Source organism: Bos indicus x Bos taurus, chromosome 29 (assembly GCF_003369695.1).
Source record: "Bos indicus x Bos taurus breed Angus x Brahman F1 hybrid chromosome 29, Bos_hybrid_MaternalHap_v2.0, whole genome shotgun sequence".
NCBI lineage: Eukaryota > Metazoa > Chordata > Mammalia > Artiodactyla > Bovidae > Bos > Bos indicus x Bos taurus.
In genome coordinates this window covers 9,283,555-9,303,645 of record NC_040104.1, presented here as the reverse complement: position 1 = coordinate 9,303,645, position 20,091 = coordinate 9,283,555, and the positions used below count along the sequence as shown (strand labels likewise).

The 20,091-nt window shown below is 44.0% G+C and overlaps 1 protein-coding gene across 1 annotated transcript; it reads right to left on the bottom strand.

The window, feature by feature from the left end:
• Positions 1 to 5,843: 5,843 nt before the first annotated feature.
• LOC113885989 (pregnancy-associated glycoprotein 1-like) lies at positions 5,844 to 16,310 on the bottom strand. Its single transcript, XM_027531943.1, is given in 13 exon segments — positions 5,844 to 5,993; positions 8,271 to 8,369; positions 8,457 to 8,598; positions 9,042 to 9,105; positions 10,131 to 10,240; positions 11,175 to 11,196; positions 11,199 to 11,367; positions 12,546 to 12,664; positions 12,763 to 12,880; positions 14,149 to 14,255; positions 14,258 to 14,298; positions 15,365 to 15,520; positions 16,282 to 16,310. Coding segments are annotated over 13 exon segments (1,326 nt in total).
• Between the last annotated feature and the right edge of the window lie 3,781 nt (positions 16,311 to 20,091).

The window sequence follows — 20,091 nt, the reverse complement described above, 5'->3', positions numbered from 1 at the left end:
GGAACTCTGCATTCAGATGGGTATGTCTTTCTATTCTCCGTTGGCTTTTGCTTCTCTTCTTTTCTAAGTTATTTGTAAGGCCTTCTTAGACAACGTTTTTGCATTTCTTTTTCTTAAGGATGGTCTTGATATGGTATGTACAGATCAAAAAAATGAAGATCATGGCATCCCTTTCCATTCAGTTCAGTTCAGTTCAGTTGCTCAGTCGTGTCCGACTCTTTGCAACCCCATGAATCGCAGCACGCCAAGCCTCCCTGTCCATCACCAACTCCCGAAGTTCACCCAGACTCAACGTCCATCGAGTCAGTGATGCCATCCAGCCATCTCATCCTCTGTTGTCCCCTTCTCCTCCTGCCCCCAATTCCTCCCAGCATCAGAGTCTTTTCCAATGAGTCAACTCTTAGCATGAGGTGGCCAAAGTACTGGAGTTTCAGCTTTAGCATCATTCCTTCCAAAGAAATCCCAGGGCTGATCTCCTTCAGAATGGACTGGTTGGATCTCCTTGCAGTCCAAGGGACTCTCAAGAGTCTTCTCCAACATCACAGTTCAAAAGCATCAATTCTTCGGTGCTCAGCCTTCTTCACAGTCCAACTCTCACATCCATACATGACCACAGGAAAAACCATAGCCTTGACTAGATGAAACTTTGTTGGCAAAGTAATGTCTCTGCTTTTGAATATGCTATCTCGGTTGGTCATAACTTTCCTTCCAAGGAGTAAGCATCTTTTAATTTCATGGCTGCAATCACCATCTGCAGTGATTTTGGAGCCCAAGAAAATTTAAAAAAATAAATAAATAAACAAGACCATTCCATTACTTCATGGCAAATACATGGAGAAACAATAAAACAGTGACAGGCTTTATTATCCGGGGCTCCAAAATCACTGGAGATAGTGAATACAGCTGTGAAAAAAGAGACCCTCATCCTTGGAAGATAAAGCTATGAAAAACCTAGACAGCATACTAAAAAGCAGAGACATTACTTTACAGCAAAAGTCTGTATAGTCAAAGCTATGGTTTTGCCACAAGTTGTGAGGGATGTGAGAGTTGGACCATAAATAAAGCTGAATACCAAAGAATTGATGCTTTTAAACTGTGGTGTTGGACAAGACTCTTGAGAGTCCCTTGGACTGCAAGGAGATCCAACCAGTCCATGCTAAAGGAAATAAGTCCTGAATATTCATTGGAAAGACTGATGCTGAAGCTGAACCTCCAATACTTTGGCCAATTGATGGGAAGAACTGACTCATTAGAAAAGACCCTTATGCAGGGAAAGATTAAAGGCAGAAAGTAAAAGGGAAGACAGAAGATGAAATTGTTGGGTAGCATCACTGACTTCATGAACATGAATTTGAGCAAGCTCCAGGAGTTGGTGATGGACAGGGAAACCTGGCAAGCTGCACCCCATGATATAGCAAAGAGTTGGACATGACTGAGAGAATGAACTGAACTGAACTGATGTACAGAGGACATCTGGGAGCAGGCAGAAGTCTTTGGGGTCCAGTCAAGCCTGTGGCCCTGGTGGGAGTGGTGAAAGATTTAGGTGGAAGGGGAGGCTTCCCATCCTCTGGTGCAGGTCCTTGAATCCAAGGCAAGGAGCACAAGATTTTGAATGTATTACCAAAATATTGTTTTCTAAAAAACAAAAAACTGTTTTCTGCAGGAGTGAGAACTTTGACTGAGTCTGTTCTCTAGATTTTACTGAGGGATGTGGAAGGGATCTGGAGTGGGCTGAGTCTGAAAAAATTAGGTGACCAGCTGCTGGAGGGCTAGGCTTATGGTAGCCATTCTGCACTAGATGGAAAACAAATCCAGAGAAAAAGTGTCCCTTCTGAAGTGTACATGCCAATGTATCACATTGTTTCAGCAGATCACTTCAGTGGTGTTTTGGGACAAGCAAGAAATGCATGATGGGTGGTTGGCTTTTGTCAATTCCTATGGGTTGTTCGATGACTAAATGTTTGGTTACTTAACTGCATGGTTGGAATTACGCTTGGGAAAGAAAACTAGATGAGGTCCACAAACATTTAGACATTAAACAGCAAGCATAGGAAGGTTACTAAGGCAAATATAGGTAATTTAAACATGAGGGGCCAAATGGGGAAAGATACATTTAACAGGCTGAGATTGGGCTCTACAGGTTGCCATAGTTGTTGCTATGACAAGTAGCCATAACAGCTACGTGTTGCTACTCTGGAGATGTGGGAAACTGACAAGAGGCCAAGAGCCTTTACAACTTTCCTTGCAGTGTGATTTCAGGGGAGAAGTAGTTGAAAAGGAAAGACTGACTGGTAAGGCTGAGAAAGTGAGTAATCATTAGCTCTTGTGGGAGCCCGGAAAACAGAAGCATCAGCTCAGTCAGAGTTCTGTGTCACAGTTCAGAAATAGATGTCATTTGGCTTGAATCAATATTTAGCCTTGGGAATGGCAGCCATAACCTCTAAACAGATTTCCTTCTCCCCAGGTGGTAGAATAATTCATATTTGTTCCAGACTCAGGAACCCAGAAAGCCCTCTCAGGTCTACTTGCTCTTTGCAGGCACATATGCAGTCTAGAAGGTGGAATTATCATCATGGGGCCCATTTTCCAGATGAGGAAACTGAGGTTAAGAGACTTGATCAAGCTCACACAGCTAAGCATGTGAAAAGCCAACCACAAACCCAGGGTAACAGTCCTCAAATTGTGTGTTTTTGTTCCACACCCACTGGGAGTGGTGGGTGATGATCTGGAAGCAATGCTTAGGCAGAAGCAAACAATATTCATGTTTAAATTGAAGAAAGTAAGGAAAACCACTAGAACATTCAGCTATGACCTAAGTCAAATCCCTTATGATTATATAGTGGAGATGAAAAATAAATTCAAGGGATTCGGTCTGGTAGCCTGAAGAACTATGGATGGAGGGTTGCAACATTGTATGGGAGGTGGTCATCAAAACCATCCTCAAGAAAAACAAATGTGAGAAGGCAAAGTGGTTGCCTGAGGAGGCCTTAAAAATAGCTGAGAAAATAGAAGTGAAAGGCAAAGGAGAAAGGGAAAGATATACCCAATGGAATGCAGACTTCCAGAGAATAGCAAGGAGAGATAAGAAAGTCTTCATAAGTGAATAGTGCAAGAATTAGAGGAAAAGAACAGAATTGTAAAAAGTATAGATCTCTTCAAGAAAAGTGGAGATACCAGAGGAACACTTCATGCAAAGATTGGCACAATAAAGGACAGAAAAGTCAAAAACCTAACAGAAGCAGATGAGATTAAGAAGAGGTGGCAAGAATGCACAGAAGAACTATACAAAAATGTTCATAATGACCGGGATAGGGATGATGCTGGGGTCACTCACATAAAGCCGGATATGCTAGAGTATGAAGCCAAGTGGGCTTTAGGAAGCATCACTACAAGAAAAGCTAGGGAAGGTGATGGAATTCCAGCTGAGCTGTTTAAAAATCCTAAGGAATGAGGTTGTCAAAGTGCTGCATTCAATGTGTCAGCAAATTTGAAAAGCTCAGCAGTGGCCACAGTGCTGGAAAAGGTCAGTTTTCATTCCAAACCAAATGAAAGGCAATTCCAAAGAATGTTCAACCTATCCTGCCATTGTGCTCATCTCACTTGCTAGCAAGGTAATGCTCAAAATCCTTCAAGCTAAGCTTCAACAGTTCATGAACTGAGAACTTCCAGATATACAAACTGGTTTGAGGAAGCAGAGATCAAATTGCCAACATCCATTGGATCATAGAGAAAGCAAGGGAATCCCAGAAAAACATTTCCATCTGCTTCACTGACTATGCTGAAGACTTTCACTGTGTGGACCACAACAAACTGTGGAAAATTCTTAAGGAAATGGGAGTTGTAGATCACCTTACCTTTCTCCTAACAAGTCTGTATATAGGTCAAAAAGCAGCAGTTAGAATTAGACACAGAATAACTGAAAGATTTAAAATCAGGAAAGGAGAATGACAAGGTATACATTGTCACTCTGGTTATTTAACTTATATATAGGATACATCTTTCAATGTACTGGTCTGGATAAATCCCAAGCTGGAATCAAGATTGCTGGGAGAAGTATCAACATCCACAGATATGAAGATGACACTACCCTGATAGCAGAAAGCAAAAAAAGAGCTAAAGAGCCTCTCGATGAGGAGAGGAGATGAAAAAACTAGCTTAAACTCAACATTCAAAAAACTATTCACAAAAGGATACTCAACATTCAGGGCATCTGGTCCCACCACATCATGGCATATAGATGAGGGAAAAGTGGAAACAGTAGCAGATTTTATTTTCTTGGACTCCAAATCACTATGCACCTTGACTGCAGCCACAAAATTAAAACACACTTGCTCCTTGGAAGGAAGAAAGGCTATGAAAAACTTGCACAGTGTATTAAAAAGCAGAGACTCACTTTGCTACAGAGGTCTGTAGTGTCAAAGCTATGGTTTTTCCAGTAATCAGGTACAGGTGTGCAATCTGGACTATAAGAAACGGTGAATGCCAAAGAATTGAGCTTTTGAACTGTGGTGCTTAAGAAGATTCTTGAGAGTCCCTTATACAACAAGGAGATCAAACCAGTCAATCTGAAAGGAAATCAACCTCTGACCCCTGCTGTCTCAGCTGAGGCATCTACTGAAGGCCTCCAGGTGGAAAGAATGGATGCTTCCACTGCAAAAGTGCCTAACCATGGCAGCTCCAAGCAAACAGTTCATAGCCCCACCCATGGAGAAGCTCAGAAAGGCTGAAGGCTCTGTGTACCCTGGATCTCTCAATACATGCGTTGCATTCTCCCCAGCAGCATTGGAGGCCAAGCAAGGGGCATTCTGGGCCCTGGAGGAGGGAGATGGCTTAGGGATTCACTGGGGCCACCATTTACCAAGTAGGACTGGAAAGGGAAAAGCAGGCATATGTGGCAGAGAGCTGGTGACTGGGGTGTGGGAACAAGAGGGAACCAGCTCTGTATGAAGTACCTCACCCAAACTCCCCTGGAGGACAAGCCCAGGGATAAGATCATCTGAGATGGGATGGAGAGAGTCTGTTTCATTACCCCTTATAATTCCTCTGAATGAGGAGGTGGTGCAGTTGGTGGGTCATCACAAACCCTTCCATGGCCTAGACTATCTCCAAGTCGCTTTCTTTGGGGCTGCCTCTCCCCAGCTTCAGTCTTGTAGTTCTGGAGGAAATTGACAATCATGTGTGCTGCTGGGTCAGGGCCACACGACCATGTAAAGCCAATCATAGGACCCCATGACCCTGCCAGGACGGCTGATCTAGGACTGTACATGTGATCTGAGGTGGGTCATTCAGAGAACACCCTCGAACTCGGATGTCTTCAATCTTTTCTTTCCTTATTGGAGATGGCTTCAGGATATATAACCCTAGGGCAGGTAGTCTGGACTCCCTCACTAGATGTAGAAGCCTTAATGAAGAAAGTTGTCAGGCTAAGACTATCAAAGAAGAGGGAATGAAACAGTGAGTGTGTGAAATAGAGAACTGATGACTTCTGATTTCTTGGGTCCAGTCACTGAGATCTTTGTATTTGCTCTGAGTCTTGTGTCCTGTATTCCCAAAATCATTTCCATGAGTCTCCCCTTTCCTTGAAGCCAGGTGGAGGTGGGCTCCTCTCAACTGTGATTCAGACTTGGTTCTAGATCCTTCCTGATCATTGTACACCTCCCAGACACAAACAGAGGCACCCGTTTGTTTCAGCACCATTACGAGTAAAACCCTTTATTCTTTATTGAGAATAGGGTGTGCACACCACCAAATACAGTTCACCAGCATCCTGGGCAAGAGTACCCTAAGTGTGATTTAGTGTTTGCTCGGAGTGGCCTTACTGATTCCTGAACCACTCCAAGCATTTATACTGCCTGTGCCAGGCCAATCCTGTCATTTCCTCGATCCAAGACTGAGAAATACAGCCTCAGGAAGATGTCACCCAGCATCCAGGTCTCTCTAGATGTCCTCACTGTGTTTTCTTTAAAGGTGGTATAGCAGTGGCCTCTAGAATCCTGGGGGAGCCAGAGACACACACCAGTCAGCCTGAGCCCTTACCTGCAACTCCCACAAATATCCAGACCCAGCACAATTCTTTGTTTTATGTCCCTCTTTTGGTAAGTATCAATGGATTTTCTCCTTAGCAGGGGATATGAGAGTTCATCCACAACCAAAAAGGGCCAAGACATGAGGTTGCCATGAGGAAGGGTGTGGGGGAGGGGAGGACTGGGAGTTGGGGATACAGAGGAATGATAAACAACAAAGTCCTACTGTAGAGCATAAGGAAATACATCAAATATATTAACTATCCAGTCATAAACCACATGAAAAAGAATAAGAAAAAGAATATATATTTCTGTATGTGTATAACTGAATCACATTGCTGTGCAGCAGAACTTAATGCAACACTGAAGATTAGCCACACTTCAATAAAATTTTTAGAAAAGAAAAAAGAGTGTCCATAGTTCTCCTCTCTCCCTGTTTCTTTCCTTCTGACTCCTGCTGCTTGTTTTTTCTGCAGAGAATGCTGGTTCTCCTCCTGCATCCCCAAAATACATACTTTATTAAAAAAATTTTTTTGTATTGGAGTATAGATTATTAAGAATATTCTGAGTTTCAGGTGGACAATAAATGGACTCAACCATATGTATCCATGTATCCTGGTCCCAAAAATACCCCTCCCATCCAGGCTGTCATATAACTGAGTGGAGTTCCCTGTGCTACACAGTAACTCGTTGTTGGTTATCCATCTTAAATAGAGCAGTACCCACAACATGTTCTTGAAGACTTAACTTAGGAACGCTGGGAAGCCTCCTTCAGCCCGCACTCTCCCTCTTTGGCCACTCCAGGCTTGGGTGGATAACGTACTCTGGTTCCTCATTCCCACCATTCAGTCCATAGCCCTCATACCCCGAGTAAGTCCCCAGTGCCCCAGTGCAGAGCACCTTGGGATGCCATTTGCATGGAATCCAGTGCAGTTTTGCCTAGAACCAAGCAACCCTCCACATGGCTCCATAAGTTTACAGTTTTAGAATTCCTGAAATTCCCTCCCTTCCTCAAAGCTTCTTTGAGCCCATCAGCCAGCTCTGAACTCCCACAGGGAGCTGACATGAAGCCTCCACCCTGTGCCGGGGCTGAGCAGTCACTGTGCACCCTTTATTCACATTAGCATCCAGCCTCCCCACAGAGGGGTCGGGTAGCCTGACTCACAAAGGGGGCACCCGGCCAGAGCTAGTGGATGATGCATCTGAGAACTAGGGTGACCATGTAATTTATCATCCAAATGAGGAAAACTGCGAGAAGGGAAGGGAGACTGTTAATCCTATGGTGGGACACTGGGAGTGTCCCCAGCCATTCTCCCTGTCACATGACTTATTTCAAGGACTGCTAGAGCTGACCTTCTGTGTTCATCCATCTGAGGGTTCAGATTGAACTGAAGCTCTTTGACACTGAGGACCTGAGTGTTCCCCTCTCCTTGTGACTCCCACCATACCAGCATGGCGTGATGTCGCCACATTTATTTCAAGATGATCAGTGTCCCAGATGGCCCTTTACTCTTTTCTTTTTTTTTTTTTTTCTTAAATAATTTTTTTGTATTCATCATTGTTTTATTATTGTAGAAATTTTATTTTTAAAATTTAGATATTTCTTTTTTTTTTTACTTTATAATATTGTATTGGTTTTGCCATATATCAACATGAATCCGTCACGGGTATACACATGTTCCCCATCCTGAACCCCCTACCCACCTCCCTCCCCATATCATCCATCTGTGTCATCCCAGTGCACCAGCCCCAAGCATCCTGAATCCTGCATCGAACCTGGACTGGCGATTCTTTTCTTATATGATATTATACATGTTTCAATGCCATTCTCCCAAATCATCCCACCCTCTCCCTCTCCCTCAGAGTCCAAAAGACTTCTATACATCTGTGTCTCTTTTGCTGTCTCGCATACAAGGTTATCGTTACCATCTTTCTAAATTCCATATATATACGTTAGTGTACTGTATTGGTGTTTTTCTTTCTGGCTTACTTCACTCTGTATAATAGGCTCCAGTTTCATCCACCTCATTAGAACTGATTCAAATGTATTCTTTTTAATGGCTGAGTAATATTCCGGCCCTTTACTCTTAAGTGGTTCGTCTTGTGGGAGGTTCTGGCCAGCCCCAGGGCTCAGCAGCATCTGCAATAGTGTAAGTTGGCCTGCAGAGGGCGCCCTCCTCCCAGCAGCAGCCCAAGGGTTCCTGCAAGTTCCTATTTGAGAACCACCCCTCAGGGTTCTCCCCTCACCTTGAGGATGTAGGCTTGAGCTGGGACTGGGTAGTTGATACCATTGATGGTGAAGATAATAGAGGGCAGGGTATTGACCACAAAACATGAAACATAGTGCTGTTAGAGACAGAGGGAGAGAGGTTGGCCCTGGAGATCCTTCTTGTGTGTGGAGACTGGGAGTGACCCTGGGGCATGACACGTCACCTTGGAACCCCTTGGCGTGGCGCCGATGAGCTTCTGGATGTTATTGACCAGTCTTCTTGGGCCAAAGATCAGTGATGTCCCAGTATCCACAAAGGCCTCGCAGCTGCCAGAACAAATAATAACCTTTCTTTTCATGGAGATGCTGAGAGACAGTGTGACAAAGCAGGCATCAAGATCACTCTGAGTCTCCCCAGAGCTGCCTTCTTCCCGACTGTCTCCTAAACAGCTCTTTGTCTCTTGCCCTCATTACCTTTGCTCTCGACACGGCACCTTCCTTGACATTCTTGAATGCAGTACTTGAGTACACCAGGCTGTTTTGCACCTTGACACAAGCTGGTCTTCCTTCCTAGAGGAGCCCCCTCCCCTTTGACTAGCAAATTTCTTCTCATCTTCCAGATTCCAGCTTAATTGTCATGGTTTCAGGGAAGTCTTTCTCCCAGTGTTTATCAATCTCCTTTCTTGACAGTCTCTTTGTAGACACTTCCTCATGTCTAGCATGTACCAAAGTCACAATTCACTATGTGTGTGTCTCATTTCCTGTGCATCTGCCTTCTTAGATGTGAGGGCAAGTTTTATTCTCATTGCCTCCTTAAAGTGCCTGGCACACAGTGGATGCCCAAGGCTTGTCTGTTTAGTGAGTGAATGAAGACTGTGAAAATAATGAATGAGAAACATCCAGACAGCTGTATCTGGTGGGGAACAAATAACGGGTCAATTGCAGAGTGAAGATGGAGATTTGTGAGGGCAGCAGATTCTCACAGTGGTGGGAGAGAGGGGCTCCTCTAGGAGAGGGTGTCTGCCAGCACTGCTCCTACAACCAGCTCAGATGCTGAGACCCTGGCCAGGAATTACATGACTAGCCCACAGAAACTCCAAAGGACAGGTCAGCTTTTGTCTGAGGGTATCACACAGAATCCTATCAATTATGCCTCTTGTCCTCAGGTCACTCCTGGATTCCACTTTCCTGATTCTCTGTTATAGCCCCTGCCCCACTGTGTGCCCATGAACATGGGGTGTCTTTTTGTTAGTTGCTTTCACATCTTACGACTTCAGCAAATCTCTCTACACTGTTCAGTAGTTGCTCCCTTAGGAGACCAGTTCTCCCCATTTCCAGTACTTTCCCTGTTTTTAAACTGACATTTATCTGTACTGAGATCTTCCTATGTCCCCGGTAGCCCCGGACAGTTGGTCATCTTATATCTCTGTTCAGGCTGGATAAATTCTCCCTAATCCTCTGTTCACCACACTGTAGAATCCTCTAACCATGCTCCACACCTCACAACGCAGTGGGTGCAGCCCTCTCCCAGCTGCACAGACCTCTCTGGACCCTTTTAGGACCCTGGTCAGAGCCCTGGTCAGAAGGCCTGGGGATTATGAACCCATGGGTTGTTTGTGTATCTATGCGCTTGTGTGTTTGTTTGTATGTGTGTTTGTATGTGTCTCTGTGAGTGCTTGTGTGTCTCTGACTAGCTATGCATGTTTATATGTGTCTCTGTGTGTTTTTGTGTGCCTGCTTGTGTGTTTCTATGTGTCTGTGTGCCTGTCTGTGTTGTTGTGGGTGGTGTATATGTCTGTGTGACTGTGTGTCTGAGAATGCATTTGCATGTGTCTGCCTGTGTCCATGTACAGTAGCGGGAGCATCACTTGAGCTGACCCTCAGAGGGAGAGGCTTACCAGTCCACGTGTAACTCCAGTCTCCCATTTGGATCAATGGTACCCAATTGAGCGCTCCCTGGCAGTAGGATTTATCCACCCCACCAAACATCACCACACTGCCTTTCGCCCTGCATGTGTAGAGAGAAGAGAGGGGCTGATCCTTGGAGGACAGTAACAGCAGCACTGTCTGAGAGCTGTGCTGGTCCACCCATCAAGGCCCTAATAAGATCCCCATGTACAGATGCAGAAATCGAGGCTAGGAGAGATTGAGATCCAGACCGAGGTCGATTACTGGCTAATGAGTGGCACAGAGGAGGTTAGAAGCTGAGGCATCTGTCTGGGCTCCACCCACTATATCTTTTGAAGATGCCCTACCTCCAGCGACCTTAGTGCTCAGACAAAATCAGAGGACATGGTGCTGAAGCATAATGGCTTTCTCCTTGTACAGCTTGTCATTTTTCAGGAAACTCAAAGCCTGGGAGTTCTAAGGGTGTGGGTTCAGGGCACCCAGAGTTGGCTCTGCTGGCCTGTGACCTCTACTGTTCAAAGGGCCCCACACTCAGAAGGGACCCCATCTCTGCTCTCCCTGTCTTGAAATGCCTAATAGTTCTTGAACAAGGGGGTCCCACATGTTTGTTTTGTGTCCCACACTTTAATTTTCACTGGCTCCTGCAAATTGGGTAGCTGGTCCCGGGCTCCCAGTGGAATGCTAATGAGGAAGGAAAGATGTCCACCATCCTTCTCCTTTCTTACTTATCAAATTCATAAGCAAATTGTATTGATTTTTCCTCCAACTTGTTTCCCATTGCCTTCCATTAGTCTTCCTCCTCACTCAACCCCCTAGACTGAGGTACTGGTCTTGAGCCCAGGAGCGGGGTTGTGGTCCAATAAAACGTTATTTATAAAAGCCAGTGGTGAAGCCAGGTACAGCCCTGGGGCTAGATTTATCCTGGGTTAGATTATCTCTCAGAATTCTTCTTTATCAAGTGTTCTATAAATTTTGTGCAACTAAAAGCATCTTAAAGCTAATTTGGAGAAAGTGATTTTCCATCTCAGACTTACTTGCTCAAGTAGAAGGCAAAACAGGCTCAGAAATGGCACCTTGATTCTTCAGGTTAGAAAAGATGGGGATAGCTCCAAAGACAGATATGTTGGGGTAGTTCAAGCCCAAGATGCCATCAAAAGGTGCACCCTCACACCCATATTCCACAAAGCTTAGACCGAACAGCTGGCCAGTACTTACAAGGTCCCCAAACTGTGGGAGAGAAGAGTGTTCCCACTTACAGATACGTGCAGTGGGGCTAGGACTGGGCTGGGGTGCACTGACATTAGATCCTCAGAGAAGAATTGAGGCTGTGCTCTGTCTTTGTTGGCCCACAGACGGTTAGACCAAGCTGGGAGGGGAATTTGGGTTCCATTTGTGAGAGGCTGTGAATTTTAAAACATCTGCCCCTCTGAAAAACACCACCTGAGTGAGTCAAATTGGCCTTGTGGCTTCTGTCCAGGTGGGGCAACCAAGTCAGGCCAGGACCCATTGGTGCCCCCTTGTGGACAAAATGAACGAGAGCAAGATGGCCTTCTCTGGCATCTCTGTGACCTAATGACAGGAATGGACTGAATTCTCTAAGGTACTGTGGATTCTGCATCTGTCTAGGAAGACGGAAGCCAAAAACACAGTCTTGCTTGCAGGGATCTATGAAACTACTGCCTCGGAAATTCACTTTTGGGGATATGTGTGTATTTGTGTGGGTGTGTATGAGAGAGAAAGAGAGCGGGGAACTACTCAAGTACTTTGGGGAGGCAGGACATACGTTTTATTAGACTCTCAAAGGCACCCTAGAGTGAGAATTCATTTATCAGGCCCCTTGACATCTCTGCCGTCCAGTTTCCAACTATGGATACCTGAAGCCCTTGACTGCCCCCAGGGTCGCCAGATCAGTTTTATCCTGTCCCCAAACACCCTACAGCAACTTCAGTCCTGAAAAGGCAGCCTAACTCCACCGTTTACCACATGTGTGCCCTCAGCAAGGCCCTTGCTGTCTGCACCTCAGTTTCCTCATATGTCTCATGAGCTAATCAGACCACCTGCTGTGTGGTGTTGTTGCAGGATTAAACCAATTATTATCTGAAAGTGCCTGGAACAGTCTGTGAATATAAACGTGGGTGCTTTTTAACCCTTTTCTCACTCCCAGCAAAATGAACCTTGAACTTCTCATGGGCAGAGGAGCTGCAAGTCAATCTCTGGGTTAGCTAATCCATTTGCCTGTGTGTCACCATGGGCACTGCCTCCTCAGGCACAGGATCCTGTGGGTAAGATGGTCAATATCTATGGGAGTTAGGCTAGGAAGGGTCCTGCCAGATGGTCCTGTACCTGTTTTGCAAGCAAGGGTCACTCCATAGCCAGTCCTGACTCAGCTTCTCTTTACACATTACCCAAACAGTGTTATAAGCAAGAAATCCCTTCATGCTCCCAGATCCATAGGCGATCCTGAAGGTGTTTTGGGTAGGCCGGAAGGTGGAAGACTTGTAATGTCTGAACCTAACTTGTGTAGCTGCAGACACAAGAGATGAGTGTCATCAGGTGTCAAGGGTAGAAACAGGGTGGCAGGGCAAGTGAAGGATGGTCCAGGTAGGGTGTATCTGTACTCACAACAGGCTGGACTGGGGCAAAAGATGGAGGGCACCCACAAGTCAGATGAGCCTGTGTCAAAGATAACCTGGAATTCCTGAGGGTGTGCTCCAATGGTGACTTTACCCATGTAGAGCATCTACAGGGAAAAGCAGGGAGTGGGTTAGTGCAGAAGTGGCTACCCTCTATTCCCACACTGATGTCTCCCTTTGGGTGTCATATATCTCTTGAGATCACTTTCCAACCACCGTGAAGCTCAAAGCCTTTGATCACAGAGGTGCTTGCATTTGATTTTTTTTTTTTCCTATGCTACACTGTGTGCAGGATATTGATTCTATCACCAGGCTTTGAAGTGGTACCTCCTGCATTGGAAGTGCAGAGGCATAACCACTGGACCTCCAGGACCGTTGGACACTCAGGGAAGTCCTGGTGCCTTCATTTGAGAAACTCTGTAGTCTCTTCAAACCCAGCCTTAGCACCCCCTTCTCCAGGAGGTCCTTCTTGATCAACCCCAGCCACTCCCTCTAAACTCAGACCACATCCAATCAACACCACACAAGTGACCCTTTTTTTTTTTGACATGTATTTACTCTTTGCCTATCTCTCAGGCTGGCATGGGCTTTCTTGAAGACAAAATAAGCACTTTTTCTAATCTAAAAACAGTAACGACTGTGTTTGATTCTGATGGCCTTACACAGAATACGGGTTAGGTAACTTTTTACTGCTATGGTTCTTGCATCTGTGGAAACTGAATTCCTCTGCCTGGTTATTCACAATTGCTTTGCAATTGGGTCTACCTACTGATCAGAGATGGTTCACTCTTCATCTGTAACTAGTTGACTCCCTTAGTTCAGAAGGAACTGCTGCTGCTGCTGCTAAGTCACTTCAGTCATGTCCAATTCTGTGCAACCCCATAGACAGCAGTCCACCAGGCTCCACTGTCCCTGGAATTCTCCAGGCAAGAACACTGGAGTGGGTTGCAATTTCCTTCTCCAATTCAGGAAAGTGAAAAGTGAAAGTGAAGTCGCTCAGTCGTGTCCGCCTCTTAGCAACCCCATGGACTGCAGCCTACCAGGCCTCTCTGTCCTTGGGTTTTCCCAGGCAAGAGTACGGTAGTTGGTTGTCATTGCCTTCTACTCAGAAGAAACAATCTCCCTCAAATTAATGACACATCTTTGACACAGAAATGGATGTTTACCTGCCACCTGGTAATTTCTGGGCCCAATCACCAAGACAAGAGTTGAAGATGATATTACTTTCTCCTCTGCGTGGGGCCCGTTTTGCCCAGTGTTTCTGCCTCCTGCAGGAACCATAGCCCCAACATCCCACATGGCATCTCCAGATGAGCCCCAGTGTTAGGTTAGAGCACCAGGGGGCGCTGTGGAGCGCCATCCTCCCAAAACACACATCCATGATGTTCCTCAGGGGGTGAATAGTTGTATTTGAGCCACGAGAAGAAATCTGAGACAGTCTGTAAGCATGTTCCTTGAGGAAATTGTTCAGCATGTTTTTTCACTGAGGGTATTTCTCATTGTCTTCACTTTCCTTAGAGGTATTCTTTTCACCAAACATTTGACAAAGAAAACAAAGAAGATGCTACATTTAGCTGTCAGTGTTAAGCTATAACTGTCATTGTAATGGCCCTGTGTATTTTCTCATCATTTTTATGAGTCACCTTATTATAAGAATTTTATGCATATTCCATGGCAAAGACATAGGTTTGAATAAAGATTCTGTTCTGTAATATTGGGTAAGCCATATGACTATGTGGGGTCTCAGTCTTCCCTTGGTAAAATGGTGGAATGTAATGATTCAAACCCTCCATATAGGACATCTTGGGGATAGTGAAGTGGTGGATATAAGGTGCCTGATAAATAGGAAGTCTCAACAATGACAGCCACTAGCATTGCTGTTGCCGTCCCACTGTATCCTTCTCATAGAAGCTCAGGGAAGGAGGTAGAAGGGGGATTCCTGTCCTCTTTTACAAGGGAGGAATTTGAAATTTAAGAGACTTGTGAATTGGCTGTGGTCACACTGCTTGTCAGATATAAAACAGTGTATAAGTAGCCTTCCCAATCTTTCTCAAAGTTGAAAGAGAAGAGAGAGTTTAAAGAAAAATCCAAAAGATAGGGAACAAGTTCAGGAAATGTAGAAAATTAAAAGAAAAGTTAAAAGAAAACACCACAGAGAGAAATACACTCACAGAGACTTCCAAAGGAATGGAGAGATACATGATAGTGATGCAGAGATGCAGACATAGACATATACACACTGAAGTAGAGAGGGAACAAAGACCATGCTAAATAAAAGGGAGAAAAGTGCTATTCCACAGGACCACACCTACATCTGCACTGACTGTGCACTGAACACTTGCAAGGACTTCCAATTTCAATAGGTCATGACATGATTGGACCCCAGAGTTGTGGAACTATGCAAATCTACACCAAGAAACGTGAGTCCCACAGTTCCTATAGCAAGGTACTTATCAATATTTAAGGGTTGAACTTTAAGATTGTCAGGGAAATATTCCATTCTGTTCTAAACCTGATGAGTAGAAGAATAATCAGATGAAAATAAAAATCACAGAAAGGAAGATGATGTGGCTTACAGTCTCCATCCTTACATGACTCTGCAATCTGAGAAGGGCACCAGCCCGAGGAGCACAACCACTTCATACTTCTTTCCTGGCTCCAAGTATTCAGAGCAGTCCTGGTTCTTAGCATGTAGTGGTGACCGGGAGCCGCTAGTTATATATGCTCTGGCATGCCCTAGTTTAGCCCTTTAGGCCAATAATAGGTCTGAAAAGAACACAAAGTTCTCAATAAAATCTTTACCTTCATCAGTGTCCTTGGCGAGTGGCCCTTGAAGCTTCACAGAATACAGAGAATTGAACTTAATCTCTTCCTTGAAGGTTGGTTGGAAAATCAAACTGATCTGCATGGACATCTAAGAAGATGGAGAACCTTGCCTACTTGGAGAAAAAAAAACTGCTAAGAACATCATAAAAATGGATACTAAGGGCCATGCTCGACATTCGTGGTTTCGTGTCATCTTCCTAGCCACTTCATGAGATATGCATTGCTGTCTTCGTTGGAGAGGAGATTGCTAGGAGAATAAGTTGTCAAATGACAAAGTGAAGACCTCAGGGACAGCCCAGGGACATATAACTGGCTTTAGGTAGTGGGTTTAATGGCAGACATCAGGGGCACCTATGATGCCAGGCTGCATCAAAGATTTAGGGCAGAGCAGTACTTCAATTGCATGGTTTCAGTATTGGAAGAAATGTCATATGCATCCACAAGATATTTTATAGCATCCAGCAAACATACAAGGAAGAACTGTGCTAGGGTCTGGGTTAAAGGCTTCAAAGTCAAAGTTGATGAAGACAAAAGTAGTCTTTATCTTAAGAGAGCTAGCAGTCTAGTTCTCACAAACTCATGGCCCCAGGAGGCAGGAGATATGATACTAGAATTAGGTGGGCATGTTGGACCCTCGGCAGCACAGGCCTTACCACTGGGAGCAGCCTTTCCTCCACTTCACCCATGCTGGAAAGCAGGCCAGTTGGCCATGTTTTCAAGAGAATCGGAAGTTGGGATATTTATGTACAATCTACTGATTTTAATGTTAGCAATTAATTTTTTTCCCAAAAAACAGTGGGAACGAAATCTCCACAGCGATGTGCTAGAATCAGCCTTCAGTCTCTGCAGGTTTTTATTTCTCGCCTAGAGTTGGGAGTGCAGTGGGGACACAGAGGAATTTAATTCATGTCGGTTGATTTAAAAAGAGACTGAATGCGTACTGAACATGTGTGTTTCCTTTCTACTTATAAAGAAAGATCATCAGGGACATACAAACCAACAAAATTTAAATGCTACCAATACAATATTATAAAGTAATTAGCTTCTAAGTAAAATAAATAAATTTAATTAAAAAAATTAAAAATTAAAATTAAAAAAAGGAAATTATTCTCCCAAAAAAAAGAAAAATGGATATATTTCTGATATAATTTCCCCACAGGGTCTATGTCATGAAAAATTTTGTCTGCCAAACCAAACATACAAAAAAATAATTTTGAAATGTCTTCCCAATCAAAGAAGACAAAACAACTGTGGCAGCCAAAGTAAAGACAGTCGTGTTTAATGACTCATCCAGGACACCCAGGGCCTATTTCTGCATGAGATCTATCCATGCCTGTCCCTTGAATACAACAGGAGCCTCTCCTGTTGCCAGGTGTATTTAGATGTGGCACTGTGACTTAATGCTCATTTTTGCATGGTGTTTAAATTCAGTTCTGGTGGATAAATCCCAACAGGGGGAATATGATGTCACTGACAAATAACACACACATATGCCCTTTGAACTATGGTGTTGGAGAAGACTCTTGAGCATCCCTTGGACTGCAAGGAGACCAAACCAGTCCATCCTAAAAAAAAATCAGTCCTGAATATTCACTGGAAGGACTGATGCTGAAGCTGAAGCTCCAATTATTTGCCCACCTGATGGGAAGAACTGACTCATTGGAAATGACCCTGATATTAGGAAAGATTGAAGGCAGGAAGAGAAGGGGAAGACAGGATGAGATGGTTGAATAGCATCACCAAGTCGATGGGCATGAGCTTGGGTAAGCTCCAGGATTGGTGATGGATAGGGAAGCCTGGCATGCTGCAGTCCATGGCTCTGCAAAGAGACTGACATGACTGAAAGGAGTGAACTGAACTGAACAAATTGAGAACAAAGAGACTGATAAATCTAATTGCATCAAGCTGGTGACTAGCTGCCCATAACAACACATTACTTAAGTGGCTTTAAAATTCAGAATTATGACTGCATTCAGAGTGGACTATCTTCTAAGGAAAAACAAAAATACTGCCCATCCAAAACAAAACCAAAGAAAATCAAAAGAAAAACAGGAAATAAATCTGAAACTATATTCAACAACTTACTGTTCCTCATAACTTCTGTTATTGTGACAGAATCACACGCATGTTAACAGGTAAAAGCAAGACAATAATTAATACTAATGTTCTGAAGTAAGCCTTTCAGTGGCTAGAAAAACAGTTTCACACATAACATAAAGAAGTTTAATTCAAACCCTGCTGTCTTAAATCTTGAACTGAAAGCACAAGTTTGTACCAACTAATTATATTCCTTTTTATTTTATTTTTTTAAGAAAACACGTACTTCCTACTCTGACCACTATAAAGCCTAGAAGCAATGACAACTTAATAACAGTGACTATTCTGAGGTCTAACATGTAGCTTCTAAATATATTTCCCATCAGACAATGCATGGATTCTTAAAGAGATGGCTGATTTCAGGACTGGGTAAAGAAATGCAAAAAATAATCTTGGGAATCGTGAAGGACCAGAAAGCTAAGGGACTTCAAAGACCAATGGGGACTGGACAGAAAGTTTAGGAATCCAAATGAAAAGGCCAAACATCTACCAGTTTGTTGGGCAGAATGATGTTTCTGCTTCTCAACACACTGTTTATGTTTCTCATAGCTTTCCTGCCAAGAAACAAACATCCTCTGATTTCATGGCTGCAGGCACCATCCACAGTGGTTTTAGAGGCTAAGATGAAGAAATCTGTCACTGCTTCCACCTTTTCTCCATCTATTTGCCATGAAGAATGGGGCTGGATCCCATGATCTTAGTTTTTTAATATTTAATCTTAAGCTGGCCGAATGTGTCCAAATGTTAATAGGCAACATCTAATTTGTCACTGTGATAGATTGCTAGGGCACCAACTTACCATTCTGAGCACTGAGAAAGGGAAATAATCATCAATATTTATGCTATTTTTGTTTCTATTAAGCATAGGTTATGTAACTACAAACAGTTCCAAGAAAACAAGCTGGACTGTCCCTTCTGGGGGTGATGAGAGAGTGATGGGGGCAGCTATAATACAGATGAAGCCTCACTCACTGGCCTGCAGCTCATCTCCTGCTGTGGAGGTCTGGTTCCTAATAGACCAAGGACTGGTACTGGTCCTGACCCACTGTGCTGGTACTGTGGACTCCTGCTCTAAACCCAAGAGTGGAACATTCTGTAAGACAAACCACCCTGCTTCTGCCCAGTTTCTGAACAAATAAATGGCATTAAAATTGGGAGAGGAACAGTTATTTACTCTTAAAGGAGAACAACCGAGTGCAACATATGACTACATTCTTTCAATAAACTGTGAAAACTGCTTTTTGAGAATCAGGGAAATTTGTACATGGACTGGATATTAGATGTTAATTTTATTGGGAACAAACGAGCATTTTTTTCACATCCTATCATTTTACCCCAAATACTCATTAAGTATATTTTGTGAAATGTTCATCTTGTCCCTAAAACACTTCAGGAAAAATGAATAAAGAGTAAAAGAGAGAATGAAATGACGGTCTGTCTTGATTTAAAAACAGATCTGCATAGCTGCTATGGATTGAATTGTGTCCACCCTTGATTCCCAATGTGATGGTATTAGGAAGTAGGGCCTTTGGGAGGTACGCAAGTTGACATGGGGTTTTGATGGTGGTCCCTCATGATGGGATTATCCTCTCCCTCTTTTTCTCTCTTATTCTCCCTCTTCCTCCTTCCCTTCCCCCACCACAAATGAGAACATAGCAAGAAGAGAAAGATCTGATGCAAGTCAAGAATGTCTTCACCAGGAACTCAGTTGTCCACCACCTTGATGTTGCATAGTCTCCGGTCTATGACAACCTGTGGGACTAAGAGGCTAGTTTTGTAGTTATTGATGCCAAATGATGAAATATAGGGTTCATGACACACTATTCTTTCTTATATTTGTTATGTTTCAAATCGTTGTGTAGTAAGAAGTTTTTAGAATGAAGCTTCTATCTTAGTGATACCCTGAGGGGCCCAAGATAGCAGATTCAGGCAGGTCCCCAGTGAGTGAGTGTTTGGAGGACCACATGCTCCTTACTCCAACTCTTCTCTTGCCATCTGAAAACCATCCCCCCATACCTGACAATCTTACCTCCAACCCTATTTGCATCTCCACTCCCCTTCTAAGCCTCTGAGTCATCTAGTTGGAGATCTTGATGATTCCGGACAGGGTCTGGAAGGAGATGGAATGCAAATATTTTTTTAAAAAATGATCTGGGCAGACCCCTCCTTGGTTTTCCCTTCTTTATTGCCATCTGCAGGTGAGGGATAGGGCCTGGGTAGAGAGGAAGCAACAAGTGAGACTGCATGTATATTTGCAAGAGAAGGGATGAGGAATTCACAACCCAGTAACCAGGAGGTGGGCAGCTTGTACAGGGCCCAGGAGGGAAGGAAGAAGCACTGGGAAAAGAATAGTGGCTACCTGAGAGCCAGACCTACCTGAGTCTTCCTGTTAAAC